Source organism: Gobio gobio, assembly GCF_949357685.1.
Source record: "Gobio gobio genome assembly, chromosome: 7".
NCBI lineage: Eukaryota > Metazoa > Chordata > Actinopteri > Cypriniformes > Gobionidae > Gobio > Gobio gobio.
This window is the reverse complement of record NC_137103.1, coordinates 54417016-54438292: the sequence shown is the minus strand read 5'-3', so window position 1 is coordinate 54438292 and position 21277 is coordinate 54417016. Positions and strand designations below refer to the sequence as shown.

Genomic DNA, 21277 nt, shown 5'->3' with positions numbered 1-21277 from the left:
TTTATGTATTTATTTATTTAGAATTATGTCAGCTTTGGAATTCCATATGTAATAACCGCATTAGTTAACTGGAGAAAATGTGGATACGCTTTCAAGTCTCCATGGGGGGCGCACGTGAGTTGTATCAGTCAGACATTCAGTTTCGATTTCACCTTCAAACCTTTGGTGATAAAATGGCAGACCGTTCGGGTAAGATTTGAATTTAGCAAACTAGCATGTTCAAGATTTATGAAATCATCCATCAGAATCTAATCGTATTTAGTCAAATGAACCTCTCCGTTACTAAGATTCTTTTTTTTTGTAGCCTATTAAAATTGAAAATTAGAAACCGAAAGCAAACGCCAATTTGCTGTAAAATATTAATTTGATAGAAATAAAACTAGCAGATCTTTTTTTAGGATAAAATGTGTAGCTTGTTTTTAGCTTTCTCTGTGTTTAAACATATTCTATGAAAATGTATGCCTGTTCCTCTGTGAGGTTGTGTAAATACTACGCAGTTGTGCTGGCATTTATGATTATTTTGTGTTGCTTTGGGGTTTTCAACACAACCCGATCAATTCCTACAGAGAAGAGGACGTCTTAGTTTTCTTTGAATTTCATCTTTTTAAAGTTTGCTGTTCATTATTATTTTAAAAGTTTGTAAGCTAACATTTCTACAGTCAGATATGTTTCGCTTTGATGTCGCCATTTGTAATAATGTTAACCAGGTCTAGCCTACTACTAGCTTTACTATTAGGGGAGAGCAGGGACGAAAGTACCATTTTTCAGAAAATCATAATTTTAAAAGATAATGTTTTAGACCGAGATTTATTTTTGCTGTGGTCAATAACTCACAAGTGTGGTCTATCAATAGCAGGTGGTATATTTGTACAAATGTAGAACAACTACAGTATAATTTCACTTTGGACATAAACTGCACATTGTTACTTTTGACCCCATCAGGTGGAACGAAAGTAACACAACAATACAAGCGATATTTTTTTGGTGCTACTCTTGTTTTTATTAAACATACCTGACTATGACCTTGTTAATATGTAACTGCAAACATATTTTGTCCTTTATCTTTTCAAAAAAAATTATTAAATTACATTTTCATTTTAAATGTTAAAGTTCATCAAATGTTTCAAATGTAATATGACAGTACAAACTTGAATTGTTTAAAATATTTTTTATTTGCAATGTCTGTATCTATTTGATACGTTTTTTCTTCAACAGTATGAACAATATGAAAATTAAATTAAATTTGCATAATATGCATTATATATATGATAGCGGGACAAAAGTAACAAGTGTTACTTTCGTCCCGACAGGAAGTCCTGACATTTAAACACGATTTACTTTTATACTGAAAAACTCTGAAAAGACAAACCTTCAGGGTGTGTAACAGCACTAAATAACCTGTAGATTGATCATTACTGTGACACATGAAACAAGAAACACAACTTGTAATTAGAAAAAAAGTACCGCTTCATTAATTTACTTGCCGTACTTGAAAACTGCATTTCGGACCTAACCGCGGGAAACGATGACGAAATCACATGATATTTGGCAGATCCGTCAAGGGTTGTGTGCTGAACGTGCTGTCATAGCTTGGAATGTAAATGTATTCAGGGCTCGGAGAAAATCGCTTTGTTACTTTCGTCCCGTGTTACTTTCACCCCGGTTCTCCCCTACGGGTTTCTGCTAGTTTCTACTACGACTGTGTTTTGTGTCTTGCCTTTTTGAGCTCACAGGAGAAGTGGCATGGGACTGTGAGCAACATTGTACATTTTATGACCAAAAATTGGTCAGAATTTTAAAGTGGGCGGGGTTAATGCAGAGAAACAGAGATGTTAATCGGCACCTGCTTTCTCATGAAGTATGGAATATACTGGCCAGAACTAACTTAGTTATTGTTCTTGCCACCTCGAGAAAACAAAAAAATGTCTTTGTTCTTGCAGAGTATGTATCAAGCTTAATGGTTTGAGTATCAGACTGGTAACCTAACCCCCAATCGATCCCTGGGTGCCACAGTGAATGGCTGCCCACTGCGTGTGTCCATGGTTTTGAAGTGTGTGTTCACTACTCCTAGTGTGTGTGCACTAACTTGGGTCGGGTTAAAGGATTAGTTCACTGTTAAATAAACTTTTGCTGATAATTTACTCACCCCCATATCACCCAAGATGTCCATGTCTTTCTTTCTAAAGTCGAAAAGAAATTATGTTTTTTGATTAAAACATTCCAGGATTGTTCTCCATATAATGCTCTTCAATGGGCTCCAAATGGTTCAAGGTCCAAATGACAGTTTCAGTTCAGCTTCAAAGGGCTTTAAGCGATACCAAACGATGAATAAGGGTCTTATCTTGCGAAACGATCAATTATTTTTCTTGCAAAATTTATGCAATTATTTTACCTCTTATCAGACAAACGTGATCATCTCTGAACTCCGCCATAACTTCCGCTAAGTGAGGTCAAAATACGAGCATGGTCATGCCTTCAAATGTCACAACCTTGAATCATGTTTGAAATGTAACAATGATTTTTTTCATCATGTTTGCACCCTGTAAAAATATATATATTTAAATTATGTAAAAATAGATCAAGATGGACATAAAATTGACATTTTTCAACTTGTTTTACTTAATTTACATTGAATCACCATTCACAGCAAAATCCCTGGTTTTAAATTAAAGGGCTGTTTACACAACATTGTTTTCCACTTTTGTCTGAGATTATTGTTCGTTCTTGTGTTTCCTCAAGAGGGCAGATGCATCGATACTCGAAACCATGATCAGCAATGCAGTGATTGGCTGCAACGTAATGACAGCATAAAAAGAGAACATCACACAGACACAAATGACAAAAAAATGTCTGGACCTTTATAAAGAAACAACCAAGCAACCAAAATGACATAAAAGTAGAAATGTGTTCTGTTTATTACAAAAAATGTTTTGAGCTGTGTCCAGGCAGACAGAGACATCAAGAATCAAAATATGAATCTCATCAATGGTAGCTTGTTTTGTGATGTTCAGAGTCGAATATTTTTTGATTGTCACTATTGTTGAGATTCATGAGCTGATTCTTGATGTCTGTATAATCCTGAGTCTACATAATTCTGTCAAAACATTTTCTGCATAATGATTACATCAAATATTTCAGAGTATCACAGCACTGCTGGAATTTCTGCAGTAGTATTGACATGAGAAATTAACATTAGCCAATAACTGATATATGGGCTGATAAATCAAAATTTTTATGGGTCTTGAGAGATTTAATGTCTTCTTTTATCTTCAGTTGATTTCATCTAAGGCTGTGGCTGAAGTCAGTTGTAGTACTTGTGTTTCTCTGTCCTTCAGTGATTCTGCTCATTATCATCAGGTGTTCATAATTAATGCTCAATAATCACTTCATTAATCTCTTAATTATCTCATTAACCTTAACACTGCTTCAGTGTTACTTTAACACTCAAATTCAAAATTCACTACAAATTCATGCATGTTATCTCTGGGAAAATGTTTGAATTAAATGGGTCCATTATCTCATTGACCCCATTGGCATAAACCGATTCAGTGTTACATTTAACAGCCTGTAGTGTGCACACTGAGCAGAGTTAATTTCATCTTGGCTAACCCATGTGGGGTCAACATAGAAACCGTGGACAAAACTGTCTGGGCCCAGTTACACAGCCCGGGTCAAACCCATATGGGGCCCACATGGCTGTGCTGGCTGGGGTGTGACACAAGGATTGTGATTACTGAATGTCTGATTTTACTCTTTGCAGTGAGGATTGTTCTGCTGGGGAAGAGTGTGTCTGAAAACAGTGGAGTGGGAAACTTCCTGTTGGGACGAGCAGCGTTTTACAGTGAAGCTCCTCCAGATGTTGTAGAGAGAGTTGGAGGAAGACTGAAGAACAGACACATGATGGTCATCAACTGTCCTCAGCTGCTCCAGGCAAACATCTCAGATCATCAGATCACACGGATTGTGAGAGAGTGTGTGTATCTGTCTGATCCAGGACCTCATGTGATCGTTCTGCTCCTCAAACATAATCAGTGTTCAACAGAAGATCAAAAGTGTGTGGAGAAGGTGCTGGACTCTTTCTCTGAGCTGGTTTATCAACACACCATGGTGTTCACCACACAAGAGCTCACTGAAACCAATGACACCCTACAGAAAATCATTCAGAAATGCTCAAACAGACACTTTAGTCTCCAGAGAAGCAGCTCTCCTGATGAACTTTTGCAGATGTTTGAGGACATTGTGCAAATGAATGATGGACGTCACCTGGTTTGTGCTGAATATGAAGCTTCACAGCATTTCACAATGGAGCAACAGGCCACAGAAAGACGTGAGTGTGAAAATATTTTGATTATATTTTTAGTAGGTGGCTGCAAGTCATGCTCTCAATGAGTGAGTCATTGAATCATTGAATGACTACACTCAAATTTAGGGCTGGGCGATATGGCTGAAAACTGTATCACGATATAAGCGTTTCATATCGGTCGATATCGATAATTATTGATATTTTTTATGACCTATTTAAAAAAGAGAGAAAGGAGAAAGATATATTACATTTAACCATTTTTATTTTAAACTTAACCTTCCTCTGATTATAATCCCCATTTTTCAAACCTTTAAACAAGGAAGAAATGTCAACACAACCAATGAAAACACTCAAATAATTCAAATGTAAATATGTTTATGCGTGAGGATGCACGTGGCAAAAATGACGTCAATGCGGAGTGGGTGGTCTCAATCCAAAATCACCCCCCTAAACCCTCATTCACTATTCCCTACGTTAGTCTACTAAAACAGTTCACTTGAAGGAGTTGATGAACACGAGTGAGTGAATTCGGACAGTCGTTTTGTGTACTTCGGCTGTACAGTCGTTATTGTGTATTGTGGTGCAATGTGGGATTGAATGAGTGCACTCAATAACGTCCACTATGGTTTCTGACACCACTACAAATGGCTGTCCTCTCAAATAATGCCCTATTTGAGGGTATAGGGGACGATTTCGGATTCAGCCCCCATTTTGCTTGGCGGTGAACTTTCCGCAACTGATTAATCCGCAACCGAAGATGCACGAGTTCGAGGCGAAGCTGGCTGAGTATGACGTCTCATCACGCCCACACCCAGTTAGCGTGTCTTATGCGCCTTCACATGCTATCAGAAATTTTATAATTCCCACTTCTGAAGTCAGGATTACGAGTTGAAATGGGAGGGCGTTCATGTGCAATTTTTACCTAGGAAACTCATATTTAGGATAATTCCGAGAGCATGTGAAGTCGGCATTAATCACTTGCTTATATTTACAAAATGAGACAACAATAGCAGAAAAAACAACAACCTTTATTTATAAAGCATATTTAAACACAATATGGATTGATCCAAAGTGCTGTACAAAGTACAAAGCAGACATATACAAAAATAATTACAGGTTTTCAAACGCTAAAGAATAAAAATACGATTTAAGAGTAGATTTAAAAATGTCCAATGAAGGAGCAGACCTCACATGATAGGGGAGACCATTCCAAAGCTTGGACCCAGCCACAGAAAAGGCCTGATCACCCTTTGATTTATATCTAGAAATAAGACCTTTCTCTGAAATAAACCCTTTTAATGAAAATAAAGATCCAGAGATCGTTAATTTAGTTGTATACATGTTCTGCCATCCCTATATTCTGTTCTAATGTCACAAGTAATACTGGGTTTACTGGGTTTTACACAATTCTTTCGTAGTGTGGTTTTGATAAAGTTTACTAAAGTAAACATTGTTGCGTGTGTACCTTACTTCTTCTCACCGCTGTTTCCTGATGGTTTATAGAACAATTACTCCTCTCTCGTTTCAAAGAATATTACAACGGCGAGTGCATCGAGTATAAACACCTCCCCAAACTGACAAGGCGCATGCGCAGGGTTACCAGAGAGTGAGTGCCTTTGTTCATGCAACCAAACTTGCTTCGAAACCTCTGGTTTCTTCCGACGAAGAAAAAAAATTATTGAACGTTTTATCGAACACATTTTTTATTGATATCGATTACGTGTCTATAGTGATACATATCGTTATCGTTTTATCACCCAGCTCTACTCAAAATGTCTAAACATAAGATTTATGTATTTGAATTGCATATCAATTAGTGGTGCAACAGATCACAAAACTCACGGTTCGGATCGACTACGGATCATGAGTCACGGATCGGATCATTTTTCGGATCAGAATAAAAGGGGGAGGAGACTATTTTTATTTGCTTTCCATTTATTACATGAAAACTTTTGGTGTTAACATAACCTATATGGTTTATAGGTTAACAACTTTTGGTGTTAACAAAGAAAAAATAAATAAATAACCATCTGAATAAATCAAATTTGACTAAAAATAACCTTTTTTTTTAAGATTAGGATGTCAACATTCTCAGGGAGAGAGTAGACCTCTCACACTTGTCAGCATTGCAATTCTCTTTGTAGGCCTATACACTATTTTATAGATATCATGTTTAAACGCAATACATTTAAACAACGTTTTATTGAATTCATTACTTTGTATTTATATAGCCTAATACCTACTTTAGAGGTATATATTACGTTGCTCATGCAAATTGCAAAACAGACAATAGACTATGTTAAAATAACAAACATTTTAAATTAAAACTACGCTTTTCTTTTGTTTTTAAATCTTTTTACAAGAAATCCTGCAGGTCATAAAGAACTTTGTTTTTCCACCTCCAAGAACGGACAGGTGCTCTCCATTATTTATCCTTGTTTACTTAAAGGCCGTTTTCCTTGGTTTACTCAAGGCAAAAAGCCATGTGTTGACTTTAAAACCGAGTAGACAAACAATAGACTTTGTGCGGAAACGATCGCAGCACAGCTGTATGGCTACGCGCTCCTGTAACGCACTGACGGACCGAAGCCGTGTGCAGTGAGAGCTGTATCCGTTAACAAGGGTACGGAAAAATAGGCACCGCATACGCACTGCAAACGGAGTATGTGTGAAACGGGCGTCAGCAGGTGCCATGCTCGATGTATGCGCCACTTTCATACGGCTTTCTCGTGCCACAGTGCCTACATACTGTTAGAGTTTTGTCCACCACCCTTCTTCCATCATCATTATATTTTACGGGGAAGCCAAAATGCTCCCATACACGCGATTTGAATGATGCAGGAGGCTTTTCAAGTTCTTCTACTTCTCCGCTAGCCACTGTTGACTGATTAACATGCCCTGTTCACGTGAACACATGTGTTTCTCTGAAACTCTGCATCGAGTTTAAAGGAACGAGATCACTTAAAAAGCAATATTGGCAGAAAAACTGTCTTTTAGTCTGCGATCGCTAAACAATTCAGATTAATCCACAAGTTTAAAAAAAAAAAGCACAATAAATCCGCGGGTCACGTGTGTGCCGAACCGTGGGTCGTGATCCGTTACATCCCTAATATCAATTTTACATCCATTTGGATTACATCGTTTTAACATATACAAACTAATAAACTGAATGTGATTCATATTTGTCAGTCATACTTAAATGAAATGGGTAAGTTTTACGTAGTAGTACACAGCAAAATGGCCATGATAAATAAACACTGCCTTGTGTTCATGTGTACGCACTATAGAGTTAAAGTACCATTGTAGCAGAGTTGACGTTAATGAGATCATTAAGTGATGATTAAGCATTGATGATGAACACCTGTTGTGAACAAGCAGATTAAATGAAGGAAAGAGAAACAAGAACAGAAAAGAGAGAGAGAAACTTCCAGCCACAGCTTTAAGGTCACCACCCATGTAAAAATCCCTGGCCGAATTACCTACTGTTTTTAGACAAACACCAAGGTTGTGTGGTAATTTATTTGCCGTCCAAATCCACATCTCTGATTTTTCAAGAATATATCACTTCAAAATCCTTTTTGACCCCTGCAGGGCACCGTATGGTTGTGCTACGCTGTAATTTGGATGCATTTTAAAGATCTAGACTTGTATTACTGAAATGCTGGCAAATATTTATATTGCAAGATATTTCATCACTGCTCAAAAATAAAAAGGAGAAAAGCACGTAAACATTTGAAATGCGATTATATATTGTATGTTAAAATAACCACAGCATTATTAGAGATGCACCGATTGGAGACACATGTCTCCGATTTTGAGCCGATCCGTCTACATGCGGCAGTGAGCATGAGTGCAAACACTAGAAGACACTAATTATGCCATTTGTAAAACTTGTATGGTTAAAATAAACCGCAGGGGAACCACCAGGACAGCGTACAACACGACAAACCTAATTAGACACTTAAAACTCCATCACCCCGCGGAACATGCCCAGTTTGAAGAAGGTAACATTAGTAAAGGTAAAACGGCTGAAGCTGGCCAGAGCTCAGAGCCAGCCACAGGTCTGCAGCCTCTCCTATCTTTCCTTTAGTATAAGCAGCGAAAAGACCAAAGCAATTACAAAGAAATTATGGACTTCATGGCGCTGGATGATCAGCCGAACGCATAATCCATCACTTCATGAGAATTTACCGTTTAATTTGATAGAACTGTCATATCATGAACAAAAACTCTCAAGGGCAATGGTAACCCGTCAAAATAAAAGTTTGGTTTAAAAAAAATTAATTGACAGAATATATGTGGTGACTGTAGATTTAGCGCTGGCTCTATGTAATAATAAGTGTGAAAGTGTGAAAGTGACGGCCAAGTATGGTGACCCATACTTGGAATTTGACCTCTGCATTTAACCCATCCAGTTAATGCACACACATTAGGAGCAGAGTATTGAGTAGTTAACACACACACACTGCAAACGTGTATACAAACACCCAGAGCAGCGGGCAGCCTTGTGTGGCGCCCGGGGAGCGATTAGGGGTTAGGTGCCTTGCTCAAGGGCACCTCAGTCATTTCCCACCGGTTCTGGAATCGAACCAGCAACCTTTGGGTTACCAGTTTAACTCCCTAACCACTAGGCCATGACTGCCCCCACAGTCATGTTTTTTTATAAACAATGTTTACTTTTAAACAGCATACAGCCTTTAAATGTTTATGTATTATTTACTTATAATGATTATCATCATAAAAAATAAACTTAATACATTTTAAATGGTTAAATAAATTAAAATTATATAATATATATATATATATATAACATTTAGCTGTGGTACCGAAATTGGTACTGAGTACCATTAAATTTATGGTTGTAGTGATTCATCACTTAGACTGGGATCCATTTGCATGCTTTAATGAAAATAGCATGGTCGTACAGGCAGGGTCAGACAGGGATAAACTGGAAATGATAGGAGCAGGCAGAAAACGTAGTCAGATAACAGGCAATTAGTCAGGGCAGGCAGATAACATTCACAGAAGAATAACCAGGCAAGGATCAAAAGGCAGGCAGCAGGCAGAGATAGACAGGTAATAACAGTGGTCGGCAACAGGCAGTCAAACAGGATATATAAACGCTCAGAAAAGTCCACCTAGGCAAAACAAGACTTCGCGGTGCACTGGAGTGAATGGCAGTCCTTTATAGTCCGGGTGATGGGTAACAGCTGGCGAGAAATCAGTCCAAGGTACGGGCTATTGGGAAATGTAGTGAATAGTGAGTTAGTATTCTGGTGATGGCTCCCTCTGGTGGCCAGAGGAGGGAGTCACAGAGTTCGTCATTGTGACAGAGCCCCCTCCCTGCGAACGCCTCCTGGCGTGAGGAGGCAAGCGGCGCCGAGGTCTTCCACGAGGACGAGGGGCAGGCTTGTCCGGATGATTGGTGTGGAATTCTTCCAATAGGTTGGGGTCCAGGATATCATCCGAGTTGACCCAGGTTTGTTCCTCCGGGCCATACCCCTCCCAGTCCACCAGATATTGAAGTAGGCGTCCTCGGCGCCTGGAGTCCAGCAACTCACGGACTTGGTAAGCCTCCTCGCCCTCCACTAGGATGGGGACCCTGATCACCTGACCTCTCCTCGCTGGGACCATCGGCAGGCTTGAGCAGTGAAACATGGAACGTGGGGGAAATGCGAAAATGGTCAGGCAGGGCCAGACGAAATGAAACGGGTGTTATTTGGTGTGTGATTTGATATGGGCCAACGTACCTTGGGCTTAGTTTGCGGCAGGGGAGCTTCAACCGGAGGTCCCGTGTGGAAAGCCAGACCCATTGACCCGGCTGGTACAGAGGGGCCGGACGGCGGTGCCGGTCAGCTTGGTCCTTCTGTCGGCGGACCGCCTGTCGCAGGTGGGTGTGTGCTCTATCCCACGTTGCCTCGCTACGTGCCATCCAGTCGTTGACTGCGGGAACGTTAGTGGGCTCTCCTGACCATGGGAATAATGGCGGTTGGAATCCAAGGATGCACTGGAATGGTGTTACTCCGGTGGCCGGTTTGTGCAGGGAATTCTGGGTGTATTCAGCCCACAGCAAGTATCGGGACCAGTCGCTTTGGTTTCGAGTGCAGTATGAACGGAGAAAGCGGGTGAGTTCTTGGTTTAAACGTTCTGTTTGGCCATTGGATTGTGGGTGATAGCCTGAGGTGAGACTGACATTGATGTTGAGTGCCTGACAGAATGCAGACCAGAGGCGAGAGGTAAACTGGGAACCCCGGTCAGACACAATGTCCTCTGGTAGGCCATATATACGAAAGACCCAGTTGCATAAATGTTCAGCGGTTTGCATGGCCGTGGGCAGCTTGGCGAGGGGAATGAGGCGGCATGCCTTGGAGAATCGGTCTACCACCGCGAGTATGGTGGTGTATCCATTCGAGACGGGCAAATCCGTGATGAAGTCCACGGCGATGTGGGACCAGGGGCGTTGCGGGAGTGGCAGAGGTTGCAGCAAGCCAGCGGGGAGTTGGTGAGAGGATTTATTTCTTTGGCAGACTAGGCATGCATTGACGAAGTGACTTGTGTCTTTGGGCAGAGATGACCACCAGAACCGGTTCTGAAGCAGTTGAGTGGTTGCAGTGATACCAGGATGACCGGAAGAGGGAGAATTGTGAACCATCTCCATGACACGATTGCGATAGCCCAGGGGAACAAAGGTTCTCTCCAGGGGACAGTCAGCAGGAATTTCGCTCTCAGCATTGGCCTGTTCCAGCTCCGTCATAATATCCCACTGTATAGGTGCAACAACAAGAGAAGTAGGTAATACAGTCTCATGGTCTTGAGCTTGGTTCTCACCGTCGCGACAGGGCATCGGCTTTGAGGTTCTTGGATCCAGGACGGTAGGTGACAGTGAAGTGGAAACGGGAAAATAACAGGGACCAGCGGGCTTGACGTGGGTTGAGTCTTTTGGCCGTTCGGAGGTACTCCGTTTTTGTGGTCTGTTAGGACAACGAAGGGATGTGTAGCCCCCTCCAGCCAGTGACGCCACTCCTCGAAGGCGGTCTTCATAGCCAGTAGTTCTCGATCCCCCACATCATAGTTACGTTCTGCCGGAGTTAGTTTCCTGGAATGAAAAGCACATGGGTAGAGTTTAGAAGGATCACCTTGCCTCTGAGCAAGTATGGCCCCGAGACCAGTGCTGGAGGCATCCACCTCGACAACGAATGGGAGAGAGGGGTCAGGATGGTGGAGAATAGGAGCGGAAGCGAAGCGTTCCTTAAGGTCCTGGAAGGCTTGAATGGCAGGTGGAGCCCACTTAAGTCGATGTTGCCCCTTCTTCACCATGCTGGTAAGCGGACAGGCTATGGTACTGAAAGTTCGGATGAATCTGCGGTAGAAGTTGGCGAACCCCAGGAAACGCTGTAATTCTTTGAGTGTATTGGGAAGTGGCCAATTCATGATGGCGGTTACCTTCTTCTCATCCATTGCGACGCCCTCCGGACTGATGATGTAGCCGAGGAAGGACGTGGATGTCTTATGGAACTCACACTTCTCTGCCTTGGCGTATAATTGAAACTGGATTAGCCTCTGCAGAACCTGTCTGACCTGGGTGATATGCTCCTCCATGGTGTCTGAATAAATCAAAATGTCATCAATGTAAACGATCACAAATCTGTGTAACATGTCTCTGAATACATCATTGAGAAAGGCTTGAAATACCGAAAGACTATTAGCCAGCCCGAAGGGCATCACGAGATATTCATAGTGCCCAGTAGTCGTTGAGAAAGCAGTTTTCCATTCGTCACCTCTCCTTATGCGGATTAGGTTATAGGCACTACGAAGGTCAAGCTTGGTAAAGTACCTGGCTGTGCGAAGTTGTTCCAGGGCGGCGGGAACCAACGGCAGCGAAACTTAACTGTGATCTCATTTAGACCCCGGTAGTCGATGCAAGGGCGGAGACCCCCGTCCTTCTTCCCCACGAAGAACCCAGCAGATGCAGGTGAAGTAGACGGTCGGATAAAGCCTTTGGCTAGTTCCTCCTCGATGTACTTCTTCATAGATTCAGACTCAGGTTGGGATAACGGGAAGATACGACCCTTGGGCAGAGTTGCTCCTGGAATAAGATCTATGGCACAGTCATGAATGCGGTGAGGTGGTAATTGAGATGCTCGTACCTTGTTGAAGGCCACAGCCAGGTCTTGATATTCGTGGGGGAGTGTCAAGCCTGCCGGAGCTTCTGTAGTAGGTTCCGTGGTGACCACGGTGGATTCGGTGGCCTGGATGGTCCTGACACATAAAGAGGGTGACTGAGGCAGACATTTAGTTAGGCAGTGCTTGTTCCATTGCAAGATTTGACCCTCTCTCCAGCAGATGTGTGGGTTGTGTGTGCGGAGCCACGGTAACCCCAGAATGATGGAAAAGGTGGACGTGGGTAGAACATGAAATTGAATACGTTCTGTGTGGAAGATACCAATTTGCATGGTTAGTGGTTGTGTAATGGTGTTAATGCTTCCTGAACCCAGAGGGCGTCCATCTATGGCCTCCACTGTGAGGGAAGAGAGACATTCAATTACTGGGATTTTTTGCTGATCAACATAGCGTTGGGATATGAAGTTTCCCGCAGCCCCAGAATCCAGTAACGCAAGGGTCTCCAGAGGAACGTCAGTAAATAACAATTTGATGGGCACAGACACACACATAGCTGAGGAGTAATGAGGTTTGGAGTCACTCACCGAACGTGGAGGCTGAGCGAGAGCGCACCGGGCAGTTGTTTCTCATATGACCCGAACCCCCACAGTACAGACAGTCGATGAGCAATACGGCGTCCTCTCTCCTCCTCAGACAGACGATACGCGTTGATTTGCATCGGTTCATTAAACTCAGGGTCAGTCGAAGAAGGAACACGAGTGTTACCTCTGGAACCTGCTTTACGAGCACGAATGAGGTTATCGATATGAATGGTGAGTTCAATAAACTGATCCAGACTTTTCCCTTCATCTCGGCAGGCGAGTTCAGTTTGTAACTCTCGTGACAGACCTCTTCTGAAACAAACTTTGAGCGTATCACTCACCCAGGTTGTCTGTGCTGCAAATGTACGGAAAGCCAAAGCATACTCAGCCGCCGTGCCCCTTCCCTGAGTGAGTTCCAACAGGCGGTTGCCGGCCCCTTTGCCATCACTGGGATGATCGAATACCTCCCTGAATCTTTGTAGAAAGTATTCATACGACGGAAAAGCAGACCCGTCGTCACCCCACATCGCTGTAATCCAGTCTAGCGCTCTCCCTGTAAGCAATGAACAAATCAAAGCAATCTTACTGGCATCAGTAGTGAACATGGCAGGCTGTTGTTTGAGGAAGAGGGAACACTGGAGAATGAATCCTTTGCACCTTGCAGGGTCGCCGTCGAATTTCTCAGGTAAAGAGAGGCGGGGGTTGGTTGTTGGTGGCGTCTGCACCACGTGTGCAATGGCGGCCGTGGCGGGCAGTGAAGGATCCGCGGGAGTGCGGATATGCAAGCCTTGGAGTGCATTCACCAGCTCTTCTGTGAGACCTGTGAGACGGTTGAGCTGGTGCTGATGTGCAGCAAGCTGGCTGGTCTGAGCAGACATGGTGGCACACAGGTGAGAGAAAGCAGCTGGATCCGGGGGTGGCAAAGTCTTCTGTAGTGATTCATCACTTAGACTGGGATCCATTTGCATGCTTTAATGAAAATAGCATGGTCGTACAGGCAGGGTCAGACAGGGATAAACTGGAAATGATAGGAGCAGGCAGAAAACGTAGTCAGATAACAGGCAATTAGTCAGGGCAGGCAGATAACATTCACAGAAGAATAACCAGGCAAGGATCAAAAGGCAGGCAGCAGGCAGAGATAGACAGGTAATAACAGTGGTCGGCAACAGGCAGTCAAACAGGATATATAAACACTCAGAAAAGTCCACCTAGGCAAAACAAGACTTCGCGGTGCACTGGAGTGAATGGCAGTCCTTTATAGTCCGGGTGATGGGTAACAGCTGGCGAGAAATCAGTCCAAGGTACGGGCTATTGGGAAATGTAGTGAATAGTGAGTTAGTATTCTGGTGATGGCTCCCTCTGGTGGCCAGAGGAGGGAGTCACAGAGTTCGTCATTGTGACAATGGTATTGGTACCGACTACTGGAATTTAGGTACCATGACATCCCTAGCTGGCAACTTTTATTACCCAATTACTGAACTTTTATTTGGAAGAGTATTGTACACTTCAGGTTTATTCATTCATAGGATCTTTTGTACTTTAGTAAAAAAGAGAAAAAGGTCAATTTATAATGTTTTGTTTCATAAAGCAACTGATTTTCAGTTAATTGTTATTTCTACTTCTTTCCAGGCACAGAACACTCACAACACTCACATTCACAAAAAATCGGAAACCAGAATCAGCCAAGAAAATTGCAATCGGTGCATCTCTATTCTCTAAGCATTATGTTTACCTCATGTAAATAAGAGGCTGTATTCCCGCTCATTTCCATGTGGAATAAAATTACATCCTTTATTTTGAGTTAAAATACAAGACAGAAAACCATTTTAAATATAATGTGCATCTATATATCCTCCTATTTTTAAACAGATATAAATAATTAAATAATAATTAGGATATTATTTTGCTATAATTAAATTAAATATGCATTTATTCTTATTATACCAAGCATATGACATTTTATTTACAGCAGACAATCATGTTATTGAGCATGTGAGCGTTCCCGATCACAAAACTCAATCCTCCACAGTGAATAAATCACCATCCGAATGCATGAGTTTATCACTGAGGTGGCTGCACATTTATTTTCACAGACTTCCACGTGAGAAACAATTACCATCCGAATAGGGCTTTAGATAAAATAAACGGAAGACATTAAATCTCTCAATATCTCAGCAGAGGAGGTTTAGTTTGTGCACTGGCTTGATGAAGAGATACTCAGCTGCTTGTCTGCGGCGATGCGTGCTTCAGTAGCGCTGTCATAGCTGGCTCACATGTCATATAGCCCATTACGCTCTCACACATTTATTTTTTAGCATTTTTGGGAGGAGTAAAATGTTTCAACAACTAGATGCTTGTCGTATTTTGTGTATTTGTTCTAAATGCTCCTGTTGTCTTCTGTGCCCAGACTTGAGTTTTGTTTGATGTTTGTCACATTCAAGAAGCGTGTTTTCTTTGAGCAGGCACAAATAAAGGTTCAGTTAATTTAACTGACTGACAAAATTTTATACATGAGGATGCAGTGCATATATAATTGAACCAGTATCTGGAATGCAGTGGGCTTATATATTAAAAATATGAAACTCTCTGACAGAAGTGAGCAATCTTTGTTTATTGCTTGTAATATATTTATTTGTTCCTCTTTATTACCAGTGTGACTTTATTTCTGTCATTTCCGTTTGATTGAAAATAATCATTTTGTTTGAATAAAATAACATTAAAAACATTAACATTAAAATGTTTCTCTCAAAAATACAAGCATGCACATACATGTTGCTAGACTTGTAGTCAAGACCGCCTAAACCGAGACCAAGACACTACCAAGACCAGAGGGTATCGAGACCAAGACAAGACCAAGACCAAGACCAAGACAGACCACCTCAAGACCAAGACCAAGTCGAGACCAAGACCGAGACCAAGACCGAGACCAAGTCGAGACCGGAATCTTTAACACTCCAGAAATTTACTTCAGCATATGAAATAGGTGAATTATCCCCAATTTAGGATACAGTATTATTACAGTATATATCACAGAATCCTGAATTAAGTTTTATGTCGAAAACCAGCAAATAACAAATTAAATTAGCATCAATATGCACTTTTTATTTACATAAACATTAAATTAATAACATTAAAAATGATGGCCAGATTGTAAAGGAGTGTTTTGCAACATGTTATCTAACATACACAAGTTCAAATAAAGTTGACAAAAGGTTTTATAAAAAAATAAACCTCACATATTTCAGCCTTTAAATATTTTTTATAAAAAATATACATTACTGACATTTACAATGCACGTTAGCCTATCTTTTATTATAGTAAAATTCGGTCTGATTTTCCTGTGGCGTCTGTCGTTGCTATGCAACCATGCACTGCGCTCCTCAATGGCAAATACATTTTTTAGTAGCTAATGGATTTCCACCACCGAAAAACGATTGATGTTGCTCTGCTAACGACGTTACAAGATGTATTAACGGAGTAGAAACAAACACACGTAGTGTTTGGGTGATTTTTTTCACCTCACAGCGCCTGGAAAAAATGAGCGCGTCACTTCAATTATGAGCGCGTTTTTTCATGTAAAGTTACCGTTCCACCCCTACTAAAGTTCTAGCCGCCGGTAGCCACTGATAGAGCTAACTGTATTTAGCGAGTAACGTTATTACACTCATCTTCACCAGGTTAGTCACGTCCTTAGAGAGGCTTGCAAAACATATGTCCCTAAATAACTTATACCGCACGTGTGAGAAGAACACATGATAAACAACAATAATTCAGCAGATACATGATCTGTTTGGTCATGGGAGGTTGGAAAGTTTTTACCTCAAAAAGTTTGAAAATGGGTAACGTTAGATAGCTTACTTTTCCCTGTGTTTACGCTCCAGGTGTCTGGTGAACGTTGAGGTGGTCCCGGCTGTCTCTGTCAAGCAGACTTTGCAGAATCTACATTTCGCAGAATGCTTTTTTTTATTTGACGATGTGCAGAAGAACTCATTGTGTTCTATGAAAGCAAATTTTATGACCAAGGAATTTGCTGACATACTGACTGACTAGATGCTGGATCTGTGCTCTTTACGCTGTACGCTACGGCGTCGGCTACACTCACTCACTGATGGATGAGAGCACCAACGGCTGTGTCAGAAAATAATACATGCATGTGATTGGTTGCATTTGAAGGGCGCAAAATAATATTAATGGTGCATTATTGAACGTTGTGTTGTCGTAAAAAAAATATATATATTGTTGTCGTGGATATTGTATTGCTAAATCGTTCTGAGACAGCGAGACTTAGACAAGACCGAGAGGTCCGAGACCAAGACAAGACCAAGACCAAGACCGTCAAGGCCGTGACAAGACCGAGACCACGTAAAAGTGGTCTCGAGACCGGTCTCGAGACATACATCACTACATGTTGCTCAGATATTATGGTAGCCCAGTTTGTGCTGAATGCAGTGTAATGGCACATGTCAGAGCATGTCAAAACTTCTAAAGGGCCCCAAAACAGCTCAGACTTCTAGGGGTTAAAGTCAAATTTCTGATTACATTGGCAGTTAATTTTGCATGATTTACAGTAGTCTTGTGATATTGTGGCATCAGTATTATGACAATCTGGTATTTTGAATTTTTCAAATGACTGAAAAATCATTACACAGAAAATGTACCACACAGGTCGTGGTTCGCGATGCAAATCTCGCTTGCCAATGTGCATTAGCTTGTTTAGTTTACACTCAAAGGTGATTGGGCTCTCAGGCGAGATCCCAATACGTCAGTTGTTCAGACATAACGTCTATACGTAACCTCCTTCAGAGAACGGGGGTTACATTAGTAACCTAGATGTTTTCAAACTCCCTGGAAAGTTTTAGAATACTCCAAATCACGAACAGAGGCAGGGGAGTTTGGAAGAGTCCATATTTTGAAGGGTGGCCTTTTAACCACTCGATTAATTTTTTGTTTATTTTTTTATCTCTTCATGAACGTTTTGTGTTTTGGGTGAATAGATTTTCAATAGAGGGTCAGAAATCTCTCACTTTCATTAAAAATATATTTATTTATAAGTGTTTCAAAGATGAATTAATTTCTTGTGGTTTTGAAACCACATGAGGATGAGTAAATTATGATAGAATTTTAATTTTAGGGTGAACTATCTTTTTAATAACAAGTGTTTATTGTATAAAATTAATATTAGTGTTTATAACACTAGTTTGTTTGGTGTTTCTGAAGATTTTCATTTCTTATAACTGTTCTTTCTCTGCTGTTAATAGGTGTATTATGTGATCTAAGGATTGTCCTGCTGGGAAAGACAGGTGTTGGGAAAAGTGCAACGGGAAATACCATACTGAGAAGAAGAGCTTTTAAATCATTATTTGATCCATCCTCTGTGACCAGGGAGTGTAAGAAAGAAACGACTGAGGTCAACAGAAGACGGATAACTGTGCTCAACACTCCAGGCCTGTTTGATACTGGAGTCGATAATGCTGAGACAAGGAAGGAGATTGTGAAGTGCGTCTCAATGGCGGCACCTGGACCACATGTGTTTCTACTGGTGATGCAACTGGGAAGATTCACACAACAGGATAAAGACACAGTGAAGATGATCCAGGAGACTTTTGGTGATAAATCCAGAATGTACACCATGGTGCTGTTCACCAGAGGAGATAATCTTGAAGGAAGAATTGAAGATTTTATTGAAGGAGATGGTAGTTTAAAGAACATCACCCAGCAGTTTGGAAAGAGATATCACGTGTTCAATAACAAAAACACTGAAGATGAGACGCAGGTTTCTGAGCTGCTGGATAAGATCGACTGTTTGATTAAAACAAATGGAGGTAGTTTCTACACCAATGAGATGTTCCAGCAGGTGGAGAAGAACATCAAAGAGGCACAAGAGAGAATACTGAAAGAGAAAGAAGAAGAGCTGAGAACCAAATATGAAGCTGAAATAGAAGAAATGAAGAAAGGAAACAAAAGAGAAAGAGAAGAGATGCAGAATGAACTGAGAAAAAGAGAAGAAAATTTCAAAAAGAGAGAAGAGGAGATCAAGAAAGAAACAGATGCAAACCTAAGAAAAGAGCTGCACAGAAAACTGGAGGAGCAACAGAAACAATTTGAAGAAGAGAATAAAAGAAAAGAAAAAGCTTTAGGAGAACAACAACAGAACTTCATAAAATACCTGGAAGAACAACATGAGAAAGAAAAACACAATCTCCAGGAGAAAATTCAATGTGAAACTAGAGAAGAAGCAGAGCAGGAATATGGTCAAAAACTCGTCATAGCAGTGGCCAGAGCTTTTCAAGAAGCTGAAGAAAGTCTACCATACAGATCCAGGCGAGCTCGTGACTGGGGCCGCTATCTTTCTGTTGTTGGAGGAGCTGTTGGAGGTTTAGTTGGTACTATTGAAGACATTGTGTACTGGATTTTAAGCTTATGTTCTGAAGGTCAAGTTCGAAAGCAAAATGTAGCGTGAATTCAGGTGAATAAATACAGAAATGAAAACTTCTACTATTTCTTAATATTTCAATCTTAGGATAATTGTACAATCAAACACAATGATAAAAACAGGCTTCTGTTTCTGAGCAGAACTCAATTGATGTTGGAACAGTAATAGTATATAATTTGCAATTGATCTACAACAGAAGTAAATATTAACCTATATTACTTTTTATGTCTTTAAAATAAGATGAAAATCAAGTCATTTGTTCTTGTTCCAGAAGCTATTTCTACTGTGGCTGAGAAATGCAAAATAAATCACAAATATGTTAATAGAATAACAAATCCAGAAACAACCCTGTCAACACTTTGTTTCAGAGTGATCTCACCATGTGGTCACAATGTGAAGTGTAACCTCACAGCGCACTCATTGTGTGCTCATACTATGGCCACAATTTGAGGTCACCCCAGCTAGAAATTTTATTGGACATGGACTCCAATGTCACTCAGATGTCAAATTTTGGTTGAAAATGTAAATTGGGTAGACGTTTAAACATTTGTTTGACGTCAGGATCCAGTGTCATCAAACCACTCCACAAACAGCATTATCAGCTTCACTTATTACTAACGTCTCGGTTACGTATGGTAACCCTCGTTCCCTGAGACGTACGTCGGACGTACCGACGAATTGGGATCACTTCTGGGAGCCCCTATCAGCTTCGAGCTATATAGAACCGGCCAATGAACAATTGGTGTGCGAGATTTGCATCTCGCGCTCCGCCCCGCACCGCAGGTATAAACAGGAAGCGAGAGCGAATGCACACTGTTTTTCACTGAGGAGCCGAACTTAGTGACTCGGCCATGCAGTGATGGTACAGCAACTGTGGCGACGGGACGTACGTCTCCGTTCCCTCCTTCAGGGAACGAGGGTTACCATACGTAACCGAGATGTTCCCTTTCAGTCGGTCACGTTCGACGTACGTCGGACGTACCGACGAATTGGGATCCCTTTGGAAAATGCCATAGTTACTACCACTTCCAGCGCCCAGCGTCGAGCCCCTCAGACCCCGATCTGATGCGGGTCGGGGAAATTCACGCAGGGAGAGTCAAAGCTGCTGTTCCGCAAGACCCACTCAGCTGACTGTATTGGATAACGCTGGGAAAGCGTGCCCGTGGAGGCCGCTGCGGAAGCCACATCATGCCCGGAGGGAGTTACCATGTGGAGAATACACGTATGGGCTGGCCGTGGGCAGCACAACATACGGAAGTCCCAGGGGTGAGGCGGGGCATTTAGAGGCGGGGGAACAACATCTTGCTGAGACGGCAGAGAGTAATCTGCCAAGGGAACTACACGGGCTCACCGTAGGGAGCCGTACCGTGGAAGAATAAACATATGGGACCGCCGTAGGGGTCACAACATATGGAACCCAGCCTAACAAAAGTTCCACCAATGCATACGAGTGTTAGACCTGGCGTCGAACGCTCCGCCATGTCCGACTGCCGCGGGTTGCGGAGGACTCAACAGGGTTCGCCGTTCTGGGGACTCAGATAAGATAAGAGCAGATAAGCGCACGTATCCGTACCATAGGGACGGGAATGGCGCAGCAAGCCGACACTAGAAAGGGCACTTCGGTGTTACTGACTATGGGAAGTGAGCACACAGGAAGATACCGGCTCTACATGTAGGCTATAGAATCTAGCGAACGTGTTAGGTGTCGCCCAGCCCGCAGTTCTACAGATATCTGTCAGCGAGGCGCCACGAGCCAGTGCCCAGGAAGAAGCAACACCCCTATAGTGGAGTGGGCTCTTAACCCGAGCGGGCAGGGCACGTCTTGGGACTCATAAGCCA

General features: G+C 41.8%; 1 protein-coding gene across 1 annotated transcript; it reads left to right on the top strand.

Moving 5' to 3' along the window:
- The first annotated feature begins 136 nt into the window (after positions 1 to 136).
- Positions 137 to 19770, top strand: LOC307129750 (GTPase IMAP family member 8-like). The gene is made up of 3 exons (XM_079822436.1): positions 137 to 189; positions 3761 to 4327; positions 18264 to 19770. Exons 1-3 carry the CDS (start codon positions 174 to 176, stop codon positions 19463 to 19465), a joined length of 1785 nt encoding a protein of 594 aa, XP_079678562.1. The 5' UTR covers positions 137 to 173; the 3' UTR covers positions 19466 to 19770.
- The last annotated feature ends 1507 nt before the right edge of the window (positions 19771 to 21277 follow it).

What these genes read in the sequence shown, in the direction of transcription:
- LOC307129750 (XM_079822436.1), top strand. An exon ending in GCAACAGGCCACAGAAAGAC is followed by an intron (nt 4,328 to 18,263) that starts GTGAGTGTGAAA and finishes TGCTGTTAATAG; the next exon opens with GTGTATTATGTGATCTAAGG.